The 22,766-nt window shown below is 50.4% G+C and overlaps 1 protein-coding gene across 4 annotated transcripts; it reads right to left on the bottom strand.

Annotated features, from left to right (window-relative positions):
* Positions 1–173: 173 nt before the first annotated feature.
* On the bottom strand, positions 174–22,125 carry ZFYVE27 (zinc finger FYVE-type containing 27). 4 transcript variants are annotated; one of them, XM_032432457.1, is made up of 13 exons: positions 21,909–22,125; positions 19,980–20,177; positions 15,659–15,729; positions 13,863–14,049; positions 11,403–11,498; positions 10,973–11,085; positions 10,095–10,234; positions 9,509–9,580; positions 8,109–8,129; positions 7,801–7,945; positions 3,172–3,218; positions 2,785–2,866; positions 174–1,780 (listed from the first exon to the last, which is right to left on the bottom strand). In XM_032432457.1, the coding sequence occupies exons 1-13, from the start codon at positions 22,115–22,117 to the stop codon at positions 1,716–1,718; spliced, it is 1,446 nt and encodes a 481-aa protein (XP_032288348.1). In that variant the 5' UTR covers positions 22,118–22,125; the 3' UTR covers positions 174–1,715. The 4 variants fall into 4 exon arrangements, with proteins under 4 accessions (XP_032288348.1, XP_032288349.1, XP_032288350.1 ...); XM_032432458.1 differs by lacking the exon at positions 8,109–8,129; XM_032432459.1 differs by lacking the exon at positions 19,980–20,177.
* Positions 22,126–22,766: the final 641 nt, after the last annotated feature.

Genomic DNA, 22,766 nt, shown 5'->3' with positions numbered 1-22,766 from the left:
CCCCCCCCCCCCCCCCCCCCCCCCCCCCCCCTGCCGACAGCAGCCTCCACGCCCCCTCCAGCCCTGTCCTGCAGGCACAGCGCAGGCCTGCAAACTCAGCCAGCGCAGGGTGAGTCTGGCTCTCCAAGAGCCTCAGAGAGAGGGTTAGTGCAAGGACCAGGACGAAAACGTGAGAAGCTTGAGGGCCTTTTTATTGACAATTCTCCATATACACAGAGATCCTTTTCATTCCTCTCCAGTGTAAATAAAGCACAGGGTACTTAACTCTTATCTCTTAACAAAGGAGCCTGAGGCCTGCCTGGTTCCCCAGGGACTTGCACCTCCCTGGCCTGTTGCGGGCCCCTGGCTGCCGAGCCCTAACTAGCCCCAGAAAGCTGGCCCAGGATGGCCTTGTCTCCCCAGCCTGCCTCCTCGGATCCCTGCTCAGCCTCCTATGGGTCCTGGGTCCCCGCCAGCCCATGACTCCAGGGAAGCATCCTGGAGCAGGAGAAGCCCCCCACTGTCTCCATCCCACTCCTTGTGCCACATGTTCCCAGGAACCATGCAATAAATAAATAAATACTTCAAAAAGGCAGGGTAGCTCCAGGGGAGAGAAAGGGTGCCTGAGCCCGCTCAAGGCTTAGGAAGAGACACTGGTGCCCTAAGAGTCCAGAGTGAACATACAATTATTGAAGAGAGGATGGGGACCTCCATGGCCTTAACCCTTAAGTTAGACTGTCCTGCTGAGGAAGAGCACCAGAATCTAGGACCCAGCCCAGAGAGATCCTACATTTCCCAGGCCCCCAAGGGTCAAGGGCTTCAGGACGTCTACTCTGCTCGCCTGTCTCACACTCCACGGGACAAGGGGCCAGGGAGGGGAACACAGCTCTGGGCCAGAGGAGGGGTGCCTGTGGCTCTGAACAGGAGGACTAAGAGTGGTCTGAATGCCTGGCATCTACCCAGGGAAGCTGTCACCAGGGTAATATGTGGGCTGAGATTCTGCAAGTCAAAGTTTCTGCAAGGTGAGCCTGATGTCCTTTGAGCTGCTGGGGCTCCCTATGTTTTGCTCCATTTAATACTAAAGGACTCTGACAGGCCCTTCTAAACACGCCGTCCTCTGGGAGAACATGGAAACTTCAACCCTGATCTAGGACTCTTGGTCTTGTTAGCTCTGGCCATACCCTCTGGTGGAGAAACAATGAGATGCTGATGCCTGAAGCGACATTCAAACAGCAGAGCTGGGTCATGCCATGCCCAAGCCCTTCTGAAGGCTCTCAGAGGCCAAGGGGCTGGCCCAGGAACCAGCAAAGGAAGAATCTCTTCTCCCAGTCTCTGATCTGTGGTCTCCTAGAATTGTGAGGTGTGGAGAGACACCCTGATGCTCAGAGATCCCTACAGAGACCAGGCCTAGCTCACTACTGCCCTCTAGTTTATATTCCCTGCCCAGCTCTGAGTCCACTAATTCAGCCCAGGGCAGAGGAGGGCAAACCTGCCAGACCCTCCAGGGGCTCCTCTTCCCTCTGGGTTTTGAGAACTGCCACTTACTAGCCACCCGCAAGAGGGGGGAGCAGCTCCAGAACCCCCCCAGCTGGAGACAGCAAGGATAGGAAGGGGAAGCCTACCTAGCGTTCAGGCCACATTTGCCCAGCACACACCACAAGGGGCTAGGGACAGGAAAGTGAGGCCTGCTGCTGGCCCCAAGGACCGACGCCCATTTTGGACCCCAGCCCCTCTTCTCACTTGCTCAAGGTCTGGTTACACGAGGCACACACAAATACAGTCTCTCTCTGGGCTTCGGGGGCTGAAAAGGAGGAAGAACTTGGTGAGACACTTCCTCATGCCCTTTGGTTCATGGCCCCCAATACTACAACCATCTCCCCGACCCCCAAAGCCCCACACAAGCCACCCACCACCCAGCCCACATCCTCGCTAACCCAGCTCCCTAGCCTGCCCTCAGACTCCTCTTTCCGTGTGGACTGGGGACTTCGGGAGTGACCATACCAAGAGCAGGCCTCTCCCAGGTGCTCTGCATTAGAAATTATTTTGGCACCAACAAAACACCACTAAAAATTTTTTTTAATAAAATACCAGAAGAAAACTTTCCAACATGTTTTAACAGCAGTTATCTCTAGGTAGTAAGATTACAGGATTACTTTTTTCTTCCTCCTTCTATATAATGATCTCCAAATCTTCTAGAATAAGCATATGCTACTTGCATGACGAGAAAAACAAAAAAAAAGCCTCAATTTCTGATTACAGCACATTATAGGCAGTGTGCAGAACATGCTCCCACTACTTGTAGAACGTGCATGTGCATACATATGTATCTTGCACACGGTGCCCTTCCTTTGTTTATCTGTATCTTTTGTTTTGTTTACAATGAGTATGTACAGGTTTTATAGAAGGAAAGAAATTTTTCATTTTGTTAAAAGCATTACCAAGTTAATGAGAAAAAGAATAAAATTCAGCACAGTGGTTTCCTCTGGGGAAGGCAGGGTGGTGCTGGGAGCCTTGGGGTGCTGCTAATGCTCTGTTTTTTAACTTCAGTGAAGAAGCCACAGATATTCACTACTAAGCCTTATAATTCAGATACATTAAATATATTCTTTTGCATACCTAAAATACTTCAGTGTTTTGTCTGTTAAAGGACAGTGGAGATGTTTCTCCAGGCCAGACAGGATCCCGAGTCCCCCTGCCTTCTCACTGACCCGTTGCTCCCTTCCCACGCTACAGCAGCCCTTGGAGGAGGCAGGAACCAGCCAAGCCCTCCCAACGCCCTGACCCCGGGCCGCCTGCACCACTCACCTGTGGCCCCCATGGAGGACTTGGGCACCTTGAAGGAGCAGCACCGAGAGCAGAAGCTGTTTCCACAGTTACTGCAGCTCCGCTGCAAAGAGCCATGGTCAATATCAGATGCATCGCCCACAGCGGGAGCCCCCCACCTTCCCATCAGCTGATCTCACCCAAGGAACCTGGGACTACCATGGGAACAGGGAGGTGCCCAAGTGGGGGCAGGACAGAGCAAACACAACATCCAATGGGAAGGCTAGTGAAGGCGTGGGCACAGGGACAGCAGATCCCCGCTCACCTGAGCAAACCTCGGACCCCAGGTCCAATGTGGCCCAATGACTCCCCGCTACTGCCCTGCACCTCATCCCAAGTCCCCGCAAACACACCCTCAAGGAGACTTACCCTCTTCTTCAGCACTGAGAAGGTGGCCGAGCAGCCCGTACAGTTCCCTGACAAACAGAGGCAGCAGCTCAGCCTCAAGCTAGCCCAGGGCTCTGAACTCTCACCTGTTCCTGGCTCTTCTATGGGACCACTCAGGACGCCAGCCCAGCCCAGTCATGGCTGGGAGCAGTGAGCAAGGGAGCAAAGTCCAGGGCGCCTGGGGGGCTCAGTCGGTTAAGCATCTGCCTTCGGCTCAGCTCATGATCCCAGGGTCCTGGGATCGAGTCCCACATAGGGCTCCCTGATCAGTGGGGAGTCTGCTTCTCCCTCTACCCCTCCCCCCAGCTTGTGATCTCTCATGCTTTCTCACTCTCGCTCTCAAATAAAATCTTTGGGGGAAAAAAAGGGGGGGAGCAAAGTCCAGATCCAGAGACAGAAGGGGACTCAAACTAATAAGGAAATTCCCAGGGCACCTAGGTGGCTCAGTCGGTTAAACATCTGCCTTAGGCTCAGGTCATGATCTCAGGGTCCTGGGATCGAGCCCCGCATCTGGCTCTCTGCTTAGTAGAGAGTCTGCTTCTCCCTCTCCCTCTGTGATCTCTCTTGCTTTCGCTCTCTCAAATAAATAAAATCTTTAAGAAAAAAAAACAAGGAACATTCCCATGGTCCCTGAGAATCCATGTCTCCATACTATACACAGCTGCCGGTCTGTGTGCCCTCCCAGGACTAAGAGGCCCCACCTGCAGGTCCTGCCAAAACCGAAAAGCATCCAGCAGAATCTGCTCCCTGGAAATCACACCAAGCTAGGGGGGGACCTGATAACAGGCATCCTTCAGAGAAGGCAGCTCCAATGAGCTCAGATGAAACCTGCCTGACACGACCCTTTCCTAAGTGCCTCCTTACAAATAGTCTGCCCACAGGTAATTCAGAAATGCCTAGAACCCCAGACTCCTGCTTCCTGTCATCTGAAGATTCCAGGAGAGGAGCTCAGAACCAGGCACCTTCCAAGAAGATATGCAGGGCAGGGGCACAGACACTGAGTGGTGGGCAGGACAGAGCAGGGCAGAGCCGTGACAGACTCCACCTAAACCACCACACACGAGATGATCAAGTTTCCGGACCACGCTGGAGGAGTCAACAGCAGCTTAGCAAATGCAAGGGAGGAGGCAAGGGGGTGTAAGAAGAGATGAAGGACAGGGAGGGAGGGAACCGACGGTTCTTTCAGAAGCCACTATGCTCACCACCCACCCGTGCTCCCAGGAAAATTACAGACGGAAAAGGTGGACTGCAGCAAAGACACAGTCTGCTGAAGGGGGCGCATGCAGGTGAATGAAGGGAACCAAAAGGCGGAGGCAAACTGAGGCCTGAGGAGGAGAGGAAAGGCCACACTGTGCCTGATGGCTTCACCAAGCTCCAGGAACAAAAGCAAACCCTGAAGAGAACAAAGAAGGTTCCAAGGGCTATCCCCAGGAACACAGACTATGGTCTGAGGCAAAAATCGCCATGTAAACAGGGGCCACTGAGCCAGGGGAAAAAGCCCAGGGGTCCACGGTGGGCATGAAGGTGCTCCCGAAAGGGGCTACAGAGCCCAGCCCAGGGCTACGGACCCAGAAGGAAGCTGACTTGGGTCCTGAAAACACTTGAGAGTGGATAATAAAGCTACTGGAGTAAGTGTCTACAACTTGGGGCCCAAAGGCCTCCTGGGATCTGGCCAGAGCAACTAGCAGCGTCAGGAAGCACTGCTGGGCCTCCTGAACCACCTATGTGGCCAGGTCCGGAGCCCCGGGCCTCACCTTCACACAAAGGCCCAGAGCTACATGTGGTCTCTTCCTCTGTCCCTCCAGAACCCCCTGCAGCCCTTGTTACAGGACATTCCCTGTGTTCAAGGAAACACGGGCCTGCCCAAGACAGAGCACGGGGAAGCCTGAGGCCAAGGTGCGTAAGGTGAGTGCCACTGCTGCCAGGTAGCTCCTGGCCTGGCAGAGGAGCGGGAAAAGCACAGCAGGTACTGCCGCCTCGATGCCAAACCAGCAACCACGCTACTCCAAGACTTTGTCCCCCACACTAAGGATGTGGGCAAAGCAACCCACTTCGGGGCACCCGGGTGGCGCAGGCGGTTAAGTGTCCAACTCTTGGTTTAGGCTCTGATCATGATCTCATGGGTTGTGAGATCGAGCCTCTCTCTAAGAAGTAATCTTTTTTTTTTTTTTAAGATTTTATTTATTTATTTGAGAGTGAGAGAACATGAGTGGGGATGGGGTAGGCAGAGGGAGAGGGAGAAGCCAACTCCCCACCAAGCAGGGTGCCCGATGCAGGGCTCGATCCCAGGACCCTGAGATCATGACCTGAGCTGAAGGCAGACATTTAACCCACTGAGCCACCCAGGCGCCCCAATAAATAAATCTTTAAAAGAAAAAAAAAAAAAAAGCAACCCACTTCTGCTTCTCCTTAACAAGGGGGACAAGGGGCATGGGGCAGGGGATTGGAACCACTCAAAGACTGACACTCAGGCCCAAGTCCAGGATGGAATGTCAGGGCCAAGCATCCCAGGGCAGCCATGTGGTCTAGTGAAACCAACATGTACCCAAGCACAAGCCTGGGCCTGGGAGGGCTTAGGATGCTGACACCAGCTCAAGACAGGTATATGGAGGAGAGCAGCCCTGTTCCCTTCCAAAATCTTCTGACTCTCCCTGCCCCCATCCTTAGCAAAGGACCTAACTCACCATGTGATGATGCCACAGGAGCAAGAAAGAGCCTAAGACTGCATGGGCCCTGCCAGGGTAATGGTCAAAGAGCCTCCGGGACAGAACGGGGCCACATAGAAGCCCCTGAGCAGCCTGTCCTCATTTGTCCCATGCATCCCCATCCTCCACAGGCAGCCGGAATGGAGTGGCCCCGAAAACTGCTCACCTCACCCTGGCCTGCAGGAGCCAGACCCAGGAGCAGAGCTGCTGTACCTGCCCTCACAGCAAGGAGCCTGAGAACATCTCAGGGAGAAGACCGCGAGCAGTCTTAAAGAATGGGAATTAAGAGAGGCTCAGAAAAAGTAGCATTTTCTGCCCTTGCCAGCCTCATGTGAACCTGAAAGGCCTTCACCATCCCGGCCGGGATTACCTGAACCAAAAACCAAATACTGAAATAAGACAGACATAAAGCCAGAGGACTTCAGACACTAAGGCAAAAAGGGAGCATGTTGAGTGAGAAAAAAACACAAGAACAGAGGAGCCAGACCAGATGGCTTGGACTTGAGTCACAGCTCAACCATGGCTGAAGACATGGGGCAAATCACTTTTCTCACCTGAGGTTACTCACCTGCAAATGAGAACATCTAAGGGCCTTTACTTAAAATTCATACTGATGAATGAATCACATGCTAGAGCAAGAGTACTAATTCTTACATAGTGTCACTTGGGACTTCTGGAACCCAGCTGCTTCTAAGCCCCTAAGAAACTGCCTGTCCCTATCACATCTACCATCTGGACTAGATGAGACCGTGTAGATGCAAGTGCACTGAACACAGTGCCCCAGAGAAGTCAGTGATCATCACAAATAAAAGGGAACTCGAAATGACTGGGGCATACTCACAGAGCAGAAAGAAACAGCACGTCCAGGACCTCGAATCCTGAAAAACAACTGCCCTGGGTGCTACAGGGGCAGGAAGGCAGGCCCCTGGATGCCCTGGGTCAAATGCCTCAAACGAACCAGGGCTTCTCCCAGGGTGCAGAGCCTAGAACTCACTCCCACCAGAACACACAGTGTAGCCACCTCCTCCTCCTGGCAGCTGACTCCAAGCAGAAACAAGGCTCTTCCTCAAAACCAGCATGACCCCCAAGTCACCTGCCCTCTTCAGCCAGAACTCTGTCTGGCTCAGCAACCGCTCTCCTGGTCTGAGATAGGTTTCCCACCGTGCCAACAGTCAAGTCTACCCTTCTCCAAAGCTGCCTTCCTTGATTCACCCCCACCCCCACCCCCCAGGAAAATAAGGACTGGCCAGTCCATGAACTTGGCTGAGGAGAAGGGACCTCAGGGTTCTATCATGTGCAGAGGAAGATACTTTTTGCTTCAACTTGTTTCAACCTGAGTAGGGAAGATCCAGACAAGCTGCTAGGCACCTGCAGGATGGACCAGGACCCCTCATGTTAACAGCACCCCTTATTAAGCACTTACTGTGACCCAGTCAGCACTGTGCTACCACTTAATAAACATCACCTCGTTAGAGACCTCTAAGAACCCTGTGAGGTAAGAACTGTTATTACTGCCCTTTTTTAGAAGGGGAAACTGAGGCACAGAGCGGTTACATCATTTGCTCAAGGACACCCAGCAAAGCTGGGATTTACACCAGGCAGTCAGACGCTACATTCTGTTCTCAGCCATCATGCCACACTGCCTTCTGAGCCTCTGCCTCAGGATTACATCTCTCTACAGTCCTGAAGTGGTGTTTCTGGAACAGAGTGCCTCAACTTCCCCCAAGTTAACGTTCAAGAAGGAACCCACACTCACTCCCGGCAGTCCCATTGTGTGTCCACTACCTTACCCGGGGCCCATAGACATAGCTTTACTCCTTGCTCTCATCACAAACCAGTAGCCACAATTCCAAAACTCTGGCCCCATGGTGCCCACACTGCCCCCATTCCTCAGCCCTGGCCGTACCAAAGTTGTTGGTAGGGTAGCGTTTGCGGAGCCGCTCTGTGAGCCGTGACACCTTGCTGCGCAGCACCTCATTCTTGCTCAGGAACCCGTTGTCCTGCAGAACCAGTTCGTCTTCTGCTGGGCACGGGGCACCTTCATCATCCTCCTGTGGGAACAGCTCCTTCCAATCCTGCCCACCTCGTAGCAGGGCTCCAGGAGCCACGTGCAGAGGCCCCCAGCACGGCTGACCCCACGAGGCACAGGGACAGCCAGCTTAGTCACCCTCCCCCTGCCCAGCCCCTACCTGCCTCCCCAAGGCTCCTACTTACCAGCACCACCAAGTGTGTCTCCTGCCTCCCAAGGTGCGCGGGAGAAGGAGAGAAAACAGAGAGAGATACCAAGAAGGACGCCGCTGGGAGGAAGAGCCCCAAGCAAAAGGAAACACGGAAGCGCCACTCTGAGTTCTGTCTGAGCACGCCACAGAGGGTGACGTTCACAGAGGCCCCAGAGAAGGAGCCCAGCGTTAAATCAGCTTGAGAGAAGCTGGGTACTACAGTTTCTCAAACTGGGTGAAATAATGCATTAAAAGTTGCTCATTACTTCATTAGAAGAGAACAGAAAATATCCCTTAGAATGTATTTTCAGAAAACTTTTGCTTCATTTAAGTTTTACACATTTGACCGACGTTAAGTGTGAACTAGGCCGAGATGTACAACGTGGTCACTACTGTGGGTTAGGAACCGAAGAGCCCGAAAGCCCCGGTGTGCACAGTCCCTACACCACCAGCACCAAGATGCAGTCCGCAGTCGTATATTCAAGTCTGGGAGAAATCTCTAAGCAGCTGAAAATGTAAATGCTGACGTGGATGAGGCTGAGGTGAGAGTGAAATGGGCTAGGGTAAATCACAGGCAACGCACAAGGCCCTTTTCTTATACCTCAATGTCCCCCTTTACAAAGAGACGGAGAAATGACTTCCTGCTATATGGAAATACAACAGCACAGCTGTGACAACAGCAACCACACTAGGACTCAGTGACCAGGGACAAGGAGGGTGGAGGCAGGGGTGGGGACTAGGTGACTTTTCTAAAGGGGACAGTCACTCCTCAGCTACACTGACCACCGCACACTTGGGGCTACCAGAGCTGCTGATTTTTCAGAGAAACTGAAAATCCAGGCTCGTCATTGAAATCTCTCCATTTGTAAATGTTTTTAAGTCTTGGATGCCAAATAAAATGCTTCTGTAAACTACCAGTTTGAATCACTGTCTTAAAATCAGGAGGACTCTTTGACCTAGTCCTTGGCCTACAACCACTTTCTCCAGCTTCCCCTGCCTGCCCCCCAAAGAGACATCTTTCAAACCTCATTCTGTGTAAGAGCAGCGAGAGACCCGGGACAGTGCCCTCCCCCAAATCTGCCTGCCCCACATCCAAGGCACCAAGCCTAGAGTCTCCAGCCTAGGTGGTAAATGATCCACCCCCCAACAAGGGTGCTTCCCAGAGGCTTCCAGAGCCATCCCACCCCTGAGCATGCATGACAGATGAGGTCAGGCACAGAATGGGCAGAAGTTCAGAGGCACCCTTTCATCCAGTGAGCTCTAGCTCACAAGTTCTGACTGCTCATTTGGATAAAGAGAACTGAAAAACCTAGACTTGGGATGTGAGAAGCCACCCAGCTCCCGGACCAGGCTTCTAGCCTGATCGGTAGAGGGTGGTGGGGAAGGGCCACCCACCTCAATCGCATCTTTAAACTCCTCATCAGGCTCAGCCTCCTCGGCCTCCTCCACACTGCCAGGCGTGAGGTCCTGGGAAGAGAGATTATTACAGAAGGAGAGGGAGGGCAGCCCTGCCCTCTAAGGTAGAGGCCACCAGCTTCCTGGAGCAAACATCCAGGTTCCCTAAAACATCCATTCCTGCCCCAGAGGAGATGGCACACATGCAAGAAAGAAGTCACAGGAAGGAGGGCACTCTCTGACCTAGCAGAGACAGGGAAACGGGCCCAAGGGCACAGATGGCCCTGTGGTGGCTGCGCAGCACAGGTGCCAGAACCACAGGGCCTGCTCTGGGTCCTGGCCCCACCACGCTGGCACAAGAACTCTGTGCCTCAGCCTTCTCCTCTGCAGAAGAGAACCCTCTCATTCTCAGAAGCAACCTACACCTCACAGGGTTGATATCTATAAAGTACTCAGGACAGCGGAGTCAGCTCAGGAGAACCTGCGTACATTTCAGTCCCCCTTTCAGAACCCCTACAAGCTGGGAACCAGAAGGCCCCACAACCTGCCTGCAGGAGGCTCTGCCCTGACGGTGCGGGGCACTCACCTCTGTGGGCGTGGGTGCCGGCGTGCAGTCCGGCAGAGCAGACTTCCCCCCAGCCTCCAGCAGTGGTGCGCTCTCGAAGACGCTGTCTTTCTGCTTGGGCTTCAGCCGCCGCTGCAGACATACCCTGTACTCAGACACCACTACCCAGGGCGAGAACAGAGTGGGAGGCAGAAACAGGATGGAATGAGTGGTGCTCTGCGGGTACCGCCTTCTACAGGTGGCTGGCCTCTTCCACCAGCAGCCCAACTCTCTGCTGCAAGAAAGTCACCCTCCTAACTCTGAACAGATCACCTAACCTAAGCCTCATAAGCAAAACAGAGATCCTACCCCCCCATGGGACTGTTATAGAGGGATTAAATGTAGTAAGTGCTCGATGAATTACAGCTTCTGTAGCTAATTATCCAACTACAGGGAGGAAAACAAATATAGCAATCACCCAAACATATGTAGAAGCCCAGGTTTCTGTGGCTCAGGGCCTCTCCAGATTGCCTCACGGCTTTAGAAGCTAGACGGCAGATGAGAACTCCAGGATCACACAGAGAAGTAGCAGCTACTCCAGGTGGCTGCGTCCCAGGAGGCGGGTGGCAGCACTGGGAAAACACCCCTCCCTCATCTCCCAGAAGCCACCACATCACATAAGCAGGGATTCACCTGCCTCGGGAAGGGAAAGGGACCCCGACAGTAGCAGCCTCCCCTGGATCCCCCCTGCCGTCAGATGCAGAGCCCAGGAGCCCCCCCAGAAACTACCCTGGTGTGGTGCTGCCCCCTTGTGGAAGGCACAGCAAACGGATGATTAGCTGTAGAGACAGACAATCGGGGGAGCCTCACCTAGCCCCCAGAGCCTCGGCCCCATCTCTGCCGAGCTGTCCACGGCTTACCTCGGAAGAACTCCACATTCCCCAGAAAGAGCGTGCTGTTTAAAAGGGCAAGGACCCAGCACAGGGGCAGCAGATACAGCATGCAAACCATGCCCAGAAGAGCCCCATAGAACCTGCATCGACAGAGAGGAATCACAGCCATCAGAAATTCCTGCGATTAGAAGGAAATCACTCTGGAGCATAGCCACATGGCAACGGGCACACTTAATAAACATGACATCTGCTAATCAAACAAGTGGGTGAGACATTACATAGTGAGTTATGTTTCTACTATTAAAATATTGTTCCTACACCTAAAAGGTGTCTAAACAAAAGCCATACATCCCAGCCCACAAGTTCACGTGCAGGTCTGCACACAAGAGCCTCAGAGGCTCTCCTCCCCTGAGCAAAGCCCTGCAGGGCAGCGGTGGGGGGACCAGGGGCCACTCACTGCGAGGATGTGGCGGGGTTCTCCCAGCGCAGCACGCGGTAGACAGCTTCACAGGTGCGGCACAGGCAGCTCAGGAAGGCCTCCAGCTGGATCAGGCTGTGGGCACAGGGGCGGGGGGGGGGGGGGGCTTCCGTGAGCCGCACACCCACAGGCCTGCCAGAGCTTGGGGCCACAGAGCCTAGGACTTCATGGGCACAGCTAGCCAGGGACAGCTGGTCTCTTCGAACCCATGGGAGGGGCTGGAGAGCTCAGGAGAACCTGCGTACATTTCAGTCCCCCTTTCAGAACCCCTACAGAGATGCACAAAGGACAAATGATCCCGCCTGGGTCTCTTCCTAGCTGTTGATGTCGGGCCAGCTGCTTAACTTTCCCAGGGCCGAGGTAAAATGAGGAGCAGGGTAGCCCCCCTCACAGACACACTGCAGCTGTAGGATAAATGGCAGGATAGAGATCACTGTGTCTTCACCTGGGGTGTAAGGCAGACTCACTTGGAGAGTATTTTTTAATAGATGCACCCCCGGAAGCAATGAATGCATGCTGCACCCAGATCTTGGTTTCTGAAAGGCTCCATGGAGAAATGCTGATTCCAGAGCGGGAGCAGTGCAAGCATAAGATGAATCTGAATATCATATGCACTCAGAAATGATGGGCGGCTCAGTCAGTTGAGCATCCAACTCTTGATTTTGGCTCAGGTCATGATCTCGGGGTTGTGGGATCAAGCCCCACATCAGGCTCTGTGCTCAGCGGGAAGTCTGCTTAAGACTCTCTCTCTCCCTCTGCCCCTCCACCCCCCCCCCCCCACCCCCATGTGCATGCACTCACACACTAATAAATAAACAAATCTTAAAAAAAAAATAATGGGGATATATCAAAAGAACACAGGAGCCAGTTCAAAAGAGCTCCTACTGCCAAACCTAGGACAATGAGATCAAAATAATGACAGTAATGGATTACAACCCATTAAATAAAATTAAGAATCTTGAGTTCATACTGATAAGATGGAAGAGCTCTTTCTTAGAGCAGATGCTAGCTAACAATGCCAATTAGAAAATCACCTTCACAACTATCACAGTAATAAAGTGATACAGATAAGACCCAGCAATGGTCATTTTATAGTAGAGAAACCTTAACCAAACGATCAAAGTTAGAATCTCCCCTAATGGGACAGACTGACATGATGTACCTCCTGATATGATACACCGACAACAACACATTGCTTGTCATATTCCTGGAAAAATGCAATCTAATCATAAGGAGCCAAACAACCCCAAATTGAGGGAAATTCTACAAATAATAAGCTCATCTTACTTAAAAGTGTCAAGGTCATGAGAAACAAAGACTAAGGAAGTATTCCAGGTTACAAGAGACTAAGAAGACATAAAAAACTAAACGTAACATATGACTCGGGACTGGATTCTGGAGGAGGGGAAATTTATATAAAGACCTTATTAATACCACTGGTAAAATCTGATTATGAACTATATATTAGATAACTTCAGAAATGCTAATGTTAGCCATGTAAAATTTTCTAATTTTGATTATACGATTATGAATATATAAGAGAACGTCCTTGTTCTTAGGAAAGAAGTATTTGGGGTAAAAATGCATGATGCTTGCAACTTACTTTCAAGTGGTTCAGGAAGAAAAAAAATAACATGCAAGTGAAGAGCAATAGATGAAGCCAATGTGGCAAATGTTAATAATTGTTCTAGCTGGGTAAAGGGCCTATGGGAGTTCCTCCGTATTATTCTTGCAACTCCCATTTGAGTTTAAAGTCATTAAAAAAAGGGGGGGATACCCAGACCCCACTCCAGAAAACTGACTCAGACGGGGGCCAGGCCCAGGCCTCCGTTTGTAACTTTTTTTTGAAGCTTTGTAGATGCTATGGTTAATGTTATTCAACGGTCTTAATATGGCTCTTCGGAAGTACCAGCTCTGTCACACTTAGGAAGCTTCTCGATAGTGTAGTGATAGTGACTAACCTTTACTGAACACTTCCTGGGTACCAGACACTCATTCAGTCTTCACAACCACCTATGAGGTAAGTCTACTATTATGCCATTTAACAGGTGAGGAACCTGAGGCACAGGGAGACTGAGCAACCCACCCAATGCCACAGAGCAAGTAAATGGAGGGCTGGGATTTGAACCCTGGCCGTGGCTCACGTGTGCAAGCGCTCAGTCAAGACCCTAAACTGTCTAGTGGAAAGAACACAAGTTGTGAAATCAGCTAGATCTGGATTCTTATCCCAGCTTGGTCATCTTTTCGTTGTGTAAGCCTTTATCTTCATCCATAAATGGAGGATAATAACAGTAGCTACCTCCCAGAGCTGTTCAAAAGATCAAAGGAAAGAACATCTGTGGTTTCCTTTATACAACGCCTCACCCAAAGCAAGCACTCAGTGTGGTGGCCACTATTACTGTGACCATGTCCCATCTCCCCGGCCCCTTCCATACTCACAAGCTCTTCACCTCAGCCATAGCCTCGGGGCGAGACAGGTGAACTTTCTGGAGGTCCTCCTGCCTCACGCTGTGATACTTCCTCCGCATCAACTCAGACTCAGGCAGCCGTGGCCGGCAAACCTCCTGAAGGTAGCCCAGAAGGGCAGGCACTGAAATCATCAGGGCACCCACCGAGTACCATGCACCTATGGGATCAATAACACGGCAGGTAAATGAGGAGCAAGGACCAGGAGCCTCTGCCCACCAGATGCCCACATGCTCGCTCCCTCACCTCCTCCAGGGCTCTGTCCAAAAGGCCTTCCCTGATCACCTCGGGTGAAAGAGTATCTGCCCTGCTCACTCTCCAACCCTTTAACTCAGCTTTATTTTCTCCTCACAGAATTTATCACCACATGACTGATTACAGGCATAGTTGTTGTCTCCTCTACAAACATAGGCTCTTGAAGGCTGGGACTTTATCCGTTTGGTCACTACTATAGCCCCAGACCCATTTTTTTTTTAATATTAACGAACCTATGCTAGCACACAGTAGGTGGCTCATGCCTGGAGTCTGGCCACTAGGAGATCCCCGTGACCGACACTCTGACCTCTGGGCCACCGGAGCAGACTGGAAGCCTTTCCTTTGGCTTTTAGAATACCACAGACAGACCACTGTGAACTGAGAAATGGGGAGGCTGAGAGAAAATCCAAAGGATCTTCTTCCATGTAGCAGGGTACCCCCAGAGCAAGCTAATAGAGCACTGAGCACAGAGTAAATGCTAGTTAAATATCTGTCATAGGAGAAACAGAAAATGAGGTCTTATGTGAAAACCGGGTTTATTTTCAACCCACTGAATCCGTATCTGTGTAGGAAATAAAGGAAACACTTGAGAAATGCAAGTTTGATAGAAGAATGAATACATGAATAAAGGACCCCGCTCCTCAGAACATTCTGTCTCAGGCCTTTCACACATCTCCCCCCAGGGGTTCAGCTTTTTCTGTAGCCACCTGTCAGTTCAAACAGGAAAAGGGCTGGGTCCTGGTACATCTTGTCACAAAAGGTCCCCAGGAGACATCACTACCCAAGATCTCTAGAGCCATCCACCTGTCCACACATCTACCTCAAAGGCTTCATGCCACAGACCCCTCAGAGTTGGTGACTGCCCAGCAGCTCCCTCCAGGCTCACCTGCTGAGCCAGAGAAAATCAACGTATGTGGCAAAAATCTCTTACCCATTCACCTTCCTGGCACCTTCACCCCATGTCATGCCCCCACTGACCCCAGAATCAGCTTGGAAATCAAAATGGAAAAAGGTCCCAACACCAGTATTCAGTCAAGAAGGAAACAATAATCCCTGCTCGGCAGGGAGTCTGCTTCTCCCTCTGACCCTCCCCCCTCTCATGTGCTCTCTCTCTCTCATTCTCTCTCAAATAAATAAATAAAATCTTTAAAAAAAAAAAAAAAGAAGGAAACAATAATAATAGCTACAATACACTGGCTGCTTACTCTATGTCAGGCACCGTGCTAAATGTTATATACAGGCTACCTCGTTCCTCACAACTACTCTCTGAGGAGAGCACTATTATTATCCTCCCTTTAGAGATGAGGAAAATTAGGCCTTAATGAACAGGTTAAAGAACCTGCCACCTCAACAACCCAGCCAGGATTCTAGCCCAGAGTGTCTCTCTCCAGAGCCGGTTTTCTGACATCAAGCAGACATGGAGGCCAACTCCATGGCAAGACAAGCGGCCACTTTTGGGAATTCCTTCCCACATCCATTCACAAAAACCCCCTGCCCCTGGAATCAGTTCTTACCCTCATTCAAAGTGAGGAACAAGATGTTGAGGCCCAGGCAGGTCAGCAAGGAACACAAAGGCATCTGCCACCTACAACACAAGAAAGTCCTGGTCACTGAAGATGGCCACTCCTCCAGTTGGGGTGGGGGGAGGAGACAACCATCACAGGTGGGTCATCAAAACCAGGAGCAGGAGGAGGGGGCCTGGAGCTCAGAGTGTCAAAGAGAAATGAAAAGTGGGCCTCTCACGTAGACAGGCAACTGGGAGAGGAGTTAAGGTCACACATTAGGCCCCGGGATAAGAAAAGGTATCCTCTCAGAACTAGACCTGTGGAACTTTCTCCCAGAAGGAGAAGAATTTATAAAATATCTGTTAAGAAACCCAGTTAATACTGTTTAACCGTGTTTTGTAAGGTTCTGGTCTCTTTAAGAGGTGACAATGACGAACTTTCTTCTTTAAAATTTTCCCTTATTCTTTTTTTACAATTTCACAGGAACATATACTCACTGTGCAAGATTCATCTAATACAGAAATCAAGAGAACAAAACGTGAAGGATTTCTGTGACCGCATTTGTGACTTTCTCTGATTTCTGAAATTTTGAGATTTTAACATACATTAATCCAAAAGGAGAAAAAATAATGAAGATTTTGTTTTAATATATCAAAAAAGAAACTGAAACCGGGGTATAGCGTTCTTTGAGCAGACATGCCCTAAGTGAACTTGAACAGCCGGAAGCACATGAAGACCCAGCCCCCACCAACACCACCAAATAGCAGCGCAGAGGCCCCAAAGAGGAAAGAAAGAAGACCAGAGACTTGAGTTGCTGAGGACAATCAAATTCTGCTGGCTTCGTCCGTGATAAAGGATATTTAATAGGGGAAAAGGAGCACAGATGTAACAAAGGCATGGACGCCTATAGTCTAAACAGCAGTGTAGGGGCGCCTGGGTGGCTCAGTCGTTAAGCGTCTACCTTCAGCTCAGGTCATGAACCCAGGGTCCTGGGATCGAGCCCCGCGTCGGGCTCCCTGCTCAGCAGGAAGCCTGCTTCTCCCTCTCCCACTCCCCCTGCTTGTGTTCCCTCTCTTGCTGTCTCTCGCTCTGTCAAATAAATAAAATCTTTAAAAATAAATAAATAAATAAAAATAAACAGCAGTATAGCATCTATAAGGTCAGCCAACTGAGGAAGAGTCAAAGAGGAAAACAGGTAAGCTGCTGGCAAGCAATATATTCAGAACTTCAATGTATTTTTTTAAGATTTTATTTTATTATTTATTTGATAGAGAGAGACACAGCAAGAGAGGGAACACGAGCAGGGGGAGTGGGAGAGGGAGAAGCAGGCTTCCCGCCGAGCAGGGAGCCCGATGTGGGGCTCGATCCCAGGACCCCGGGATCATGACCTGAGCCAAAGGCAGATGCCCAACGACTGAGCCACCCAGGCACCCCCAATGTATTTTCTTTTGCTGTGATTGAGGTATTTCAGTTGCTAAATGAGGTTCACTAAATTATGTGCTTTTATTTTTTTGTGGGGGAAGAGGGGGGGCAGTGGAATGGCAGAGGGAGAGGGAAAGGGAGAATCTCAAGCAGATGCCCCACTGAGCACGGAGACGACACAGGGCTTGATCTCACAACTCTGAGATCATGACCTGAGCCGAAATCAAGAGTCAGACACTTAACTGACTGAGCCATCCAGGTGCCCCTGCTTCTATTTTTTTGTGAAAGTTATGAGTAAGGGAATGAAATGACCTCTGTCTGCCTTTCTCTGAAAACCCAGCATCCCCCACTGTGCCACCCTAATTAGGCCTCAGAACCAGCTAATGGCAGCTAGCTACAAGCGTAAGAGCAAATTAAAAGTCTGGTCTAAGGGGGCGCCTGGGTGGCTCAGTCGTTGAGCATCTGCCTTCGGCTCGGGTCGTGATCCCAGGGTCCTGGGATCGAGCCCCGCATCGGGCTCCCTGCTCGGCGGGAAGCCTGCGTCTCCCTCTCCCTCTCCCACTCCCCCTGCTTGTGTTCCCTCTCTCGCTGTGTCTCTCTGTGAAATAAATAAATTAAATCTTTAAAAAAAAAAAAAAAGTCTGGTCTAAGGACAATCCCATTTCAGAAATAAAAACATCATACAGCCACTGAAGTCACTTTCACTGTAAAACCTCCCCGTTCTTTCTCATATCTTTACTGACACTTTGGTCATAGAGATCCACCTACTAGAGTAGCTGATCCCAGAAGAGAGGTGTCTTTTAAAAATCTAATGCAGCTCTAGGCTTCAGACCTAACAGACAAAGCTCAAGATTAGGTCTCTCTTGAAAGTCAAATCCTCTTTACTAAGAAAAGAACAATCAAAAGCACAAACTAATCGGACAGCCATTTTCACAGACCAGTGCTCTGTCTCCCAGTGGCACAGAACCACAAGCTCCTGGAGGCTCTTTAGGCCAAATGCTGCTCCCCCTCCATCCAGTTTTAATCAATCCCACCACATCCTCAGATTTCTAATTTCATAAAATGGAAAAATCCTAACATATGAGTGCCAAGAAACACTAAGAGACCAGTGGTGGAAAAGGTGAAAGGCAGGCTACATTTAACTTCTGTGCTTTGCCACAGAAGGGTAAAACACACAAACATACTCACACACCTGCATGTGTGCACAGCAGAAAACCCGAAGACTAAAATTCATTTCAGCTGGATGGTCACGGTGGGATTATAAAACAAGCCCCTCATACCATCATCTCCCCTATCCCTTGCACCAAGGGGACAGTGATCTAATGGTAGAGAACACTACTATGGAATACAAACTCGCTCACTTCTAGGGCTGATGCCATAAATTAAAGGGGTTCTGAGGTGAACAAGAAAAATTTAAGGCCTTGTTCAGGGAGTAAATAATAAACCTCCCACTATTTCCAGACTGAGGTAAGAATGAATATTCAATAGCACTCTTAACCCAAGGTTAACCCAGGTTAACCCAACTCCACTCACCCTGCCTCCTGCCTCTCTCAGAGGACTGGAAAGTTTTATGAGAATCTGATGAAAACTAGAAGCTTCTCCCTTAGAAATACACATGCGTGTACATACAAAGTTTTATGTGTAGTCTCAGGAGGTTCAGTGAGCCCTCAAGCCCCACTCACAAGCTCCAGGTTATGAATGTCTGCTTTGTAGGACAACCAGGTTTTATGTGGCTCCCAATATTAGGAACACATGACCTTTGTGGGGGAGGGAGTTTCACTTGAATATGATCCAACCTTTAAATCTAACTTCCAGGGGCGCCTGGGTGGCTCAGTCGTTAAGCGTCTGCCTGCGGCTCAGGTCATGATCCCAGGGTCCTGGGATCGAGCCCCGCATCGGGCTCCCTGCTCTGCGGGGAGCCTGCTTCTCCCTCTCCCCCTGCTTGTGTTCCCTCTTTCGCTGGTCTCTCTCTGTCAAATAAATAAATAAAATCTTTAAAAAAAATAAAAAAAATAAATAAATAAATAAATCTAACTTCCAATTTGCACCATGAGGAAGCAACCAGACAAATCTAAGTAGGAAATTCTCCAGGACCGTCAGCTCTGTCTCCAGGAAGTCAGTATCATGAAAAAGAAACTATTTTAGATTGAGAAGACTCAAGGGACATTATAACCACAGAGAATGCACAGTCCTGGATTGCAATCTGATTTGACCAAAACATGACATTCTTGGGACAACTGGGGAAATCTGAATATGAACTGGGTATAAGATGATATCAAGAAATTATTGTTAACTTTGTTAGGTGTGATGTTGCTTTTTCTCATTAAAAAAAAAAGTCATTTAGAAATAAACTGAAGTATTTAGGGAGTGGAATAGCATATATCTGTCCTTAAAATTCTTTAAGATAAGAAATAAAGTGAGCTGAAAAGGGAAAAAAGAAATTATATGGAGGATAAAAATCAAAGCAAAATAAGAACAAAAAATTTTGAGCTCCGTAATCCTAAAAGATTAGTGAAAAGGGTACCTGCTTATTCACAGGTACTTGTATTTAACTTATGTTCAACTTTACACCCTAATTTTAATATTAATTATGCTAATACTGATAGAAAAGGAAAAAAAAAAACTTTAAGATTTAGAAGGCCCGATGTTCAAGGCTAATTAGCAGTCCTGAGGTATGTATGAGCTTACTGAATGACAAAGAAGAAACTCTGGTGAAAGACCATCTGGTTCCCAGGGCTTGCCTCTCCTGGGGTAGGTCTGGAATAAGCCCAGGGAACCAATGGACCTCCCAGAACCACTCCTCACGAGGGCAGAAAGGACAGCCCAGCAACTGCCTAAGTGGCCAGCACAACTATGGAGCAGAAAAGCAGAAGGTCTAGCTGGTCAGAGCAACTCTACAGTCTGTTACCTGAGCAAGTACCGGACACCGTCACCTGCATCCTTCAGGGGTTCCAGGTAGATCTCCAGCCTCTTGTAGGACAGAACCAAGTTGAAAAGATCAAACGCCGGGGACTTGGTAGGGGCAGGTGGAGACTCCAGGGGAACCTCAGGCATCACGCTGGGGCTCACCTCTGGCCCACTCCCCTCACGCTCTGATGTCTGCATCCTGCAACCATAATAATTCCTGACATTTGCATTGCACTTCCAATCCCCAATACACTTCTACTTACATTAGTCTATGTGGTGCCTATAATAAACCTGTGAGGTAGAAAGGGTTACAGGTGAAATACCCATTTCACAGAGAGGAAAAACGTTCAGCAGGGGCGCCTGGGTGGCTCAGTCGGTTAAGCGTCTGCCTTCGGCTCAGGTCATGACCCCAGGGTCCTGGGATCGAGCCTCGCATCGGGCTCCCTGCCCAGCGGGAAGCCTGCTTCTCCCTCTCCCACTCTCCCTGCTTGTGTTCCCTCTCTCGCTGTGTCTCTCTCTGTCAAATAAATAAACAAAATCTTGGGGCGCCTGGGTGGCTCAGTCGTTAAGCGTCTGCCTTCGGCTCAGGTCGTGATCCCAGGATCCTGGGATCGAGCCCCGCATCGGGCTCCCTGCTCGGCGGGAAGCCTGCTTCTCCCTCTGCCGCTCCCCCTGCTTGTGTTCCCTCTCTCGCTATGTCTCTCTCTTCAAATAAATAAATAAAATCTTTAAAAAAAAATAAAATAAAATAAAATCTTAAAAAAAAAAAAAAAAATAAAAAAAAAAAAAAACTTAAAAAAAAAAAAAGAATTAAAAAAAAAAAAAACGTTCAGCAGGGTGAAGTGAATTGCCCAGATATACAATCCTGCTCTTCTGACTCTCCAACTAATGTTATTTTCCCCACAGACCCATCAAGAGTATAAACCATAAAGACCAAGCGCACATGGCTGCTGGGAAGAGGCAGCCTGATGTCTAAAGAGAAATGATGACCTGGAATATTTTTCACCCACTCCTGACCTGGTTAATTCCTACTCATCCTTCAGGTAACGGCTGAAACATTGCTCCCTTGATCTGAGAGGTCTTTGCCAATGCCCCCAGTCTGGAATGGGAGACCCTCCCCAATAATCCCAATGGATCATGTACTTGCCCTAACAGCATTTATCACACCAAAGTAAAACTCCCTGCTTTCTTGCGGGTCTGTGCTTCTTAACTTGGAGCTCCACCAGATCAAAAACTATGTCTTCCATTTACCACTGCTTCTGCACACAGTGGAAGGTTAATTAATGCTCAGTGAATGAGTGAACGAACTGTCCATCCTCTAGGACTCCCACGCTTTCTCCCGCCCCGCCACATCTTCTAACGCTTCCTTCTCCTTTCTGTTCCCAACAACTTCCTGGACCATTCCTGCCCAATACTCTCCCTTTTCCCTTGAACCCCACGGGGCAGTCACCTCCTTCCATAAGGCCCTGTTCCCATCTCCCCTCTCCGATGGGGAGACCCTCACCCTCTTCCCTAATTTCAAAGTCCTACCCCAAACCCTAAAAAGAAAAGGAGGGGACAGAAAGGGCGGAATCTTGACGCACAGCAACATAAGCCAGTCCCTCGCAATGGACTGCGACCTGACCTGGGATTGGGGGTGGGGATGTGACCAAGGCGCCACTGGGAGCCCGAAATACCCGCAGGTGGAGCTCGGACTAAAGGACCCAAAAAAAGCCCTGGAGGGGGTGAAGCTGGTCAGCGCCGGCAGAGGCCTGGACCACCACCCCTCTGCAGCCCACGGAGCCCCTTCGGGCCCTGCGGCCCAGACCAGGGAAGGCCACGCCCAAAGTCGCTGGGCCAGCAGGTGGCGGCCCCCGCTGCGTCCAGGCGCCCAACTCCACACGGTCGGCAAAGACCCGGAGGTGGGGGGGGGTGGTGACACCTCACCTACCCGGTCGCTGGGTTGGTGGGGGAGGGGCGGGGACGGCCAGGGAGCCCTGGAAGGGCCACTAGGCCCCGGAGCGTTTCCTCAGGGCCGCCCCACCCCGAGGACGCGCCTCTTTCAAAGGCCTCTCTGAAGTCGCAAACCGGAGAGCCTCCTCCGCCTCCCCCGCTGTCGCCGCTTCCGGGACGCGAATTGCTCTGCGGCGGCGTGTCCATGACGTCATCACGCCCGCCCCGCCTTCCGCTCCAGCGTTTAGCTCCGCCCGCCCTAGCACAGGTGAGCGCCCTCGTCAGCACTGCGCCTGCGCATCTTTCCTCGCTTAGCCCCGCCCAGATTCAAGTGGGTCACTGAGTGACCGCGGTTCACGAAATATTGCGGACCCTCGGGAGCACGAGGTTTACGGCCGTGCATCTCGCCGCTTTGGTCCAAATCCAACCCATTCGTCTAAGCAGGAGTCAATGTTTGTACCTCTTCTCTGATTCTCCCGGCTGGAAGGTATCATTTACCCCTCCAAACAGCTGGAACCTAGACAGATCCAAATCCCCACACCGACCACTAAGCTATATTCAGAAATCCACATACTTCTCAGAGGAATGGGCCTGGCTTTGTGGCTGGGCCAGGCTTGTCTGCTGGACTCTGCCTCTCCTCCTTTAGGATGAGTCTAGAAGTATAGAAAAACATTTTTTTTCTTTAATATCTTAGCTACCTGAAATTTCCCAGGTAGTTAAGTAAATCAGTAATTTACTCCAAAGGTAAATTTTGGTTTCTTTGCAATTCCTTGTTGGGTGGGCCTGGACCACTGGCCTCACACTGGTTGTGGCCAGTAGTATTATTGGTTCTCTCTTCTGGCAGTTCTGCAATTGA

The sequence above is a fragment of the Phoca vitulina genome, unplaced genomic scaffold, assembly GCF_004348235.1.
Source record: "Phoca vitulina isolate PV1807 unplaced genomic scaffold, GSC_HSeal_1.0 scaffold48, whole genome shotgun sequence".
Lineage (NCBI taxonomy): Eukaryota > Metazoa > Chordata > Mammalia > Carnivora > Phocidae > Phoca > Phoca vitulina.
Note: the sequence above shows the minus strand (reverse complement) of the source record. Positions and strands in the feature narration are given on the sequence as shown.

What these genes read in the sequence shown, in the direction of transcription:
- ZFYVE27 (XM_032432457.1), bottom strand. Translation starts at nt 22,117, where the DNA reads ATGGACACGCCGCCGCAGAGCAATTCGCGTCCCGGAAGCGGCGACAGC. An exon ending in TCTCAGTGCTGAAGAAGAGG is followed by an intron (nt 2,867 to 3,171) that starts GTAAGTCTCCTT and finishes GGCTCTTTGCAG; the next exon opens with CGGAGCTGCAGTAACTGTGG. An exon ending in GTCCTCCATGGGGGCCACAG is followed by an intron (nt 1,781 to 2,784) that starts GTGAGTGGTGCA and finishes CCTCCTTTTCAG; the next exon opens with CCCCCGAAGCCCAGAGAGAG.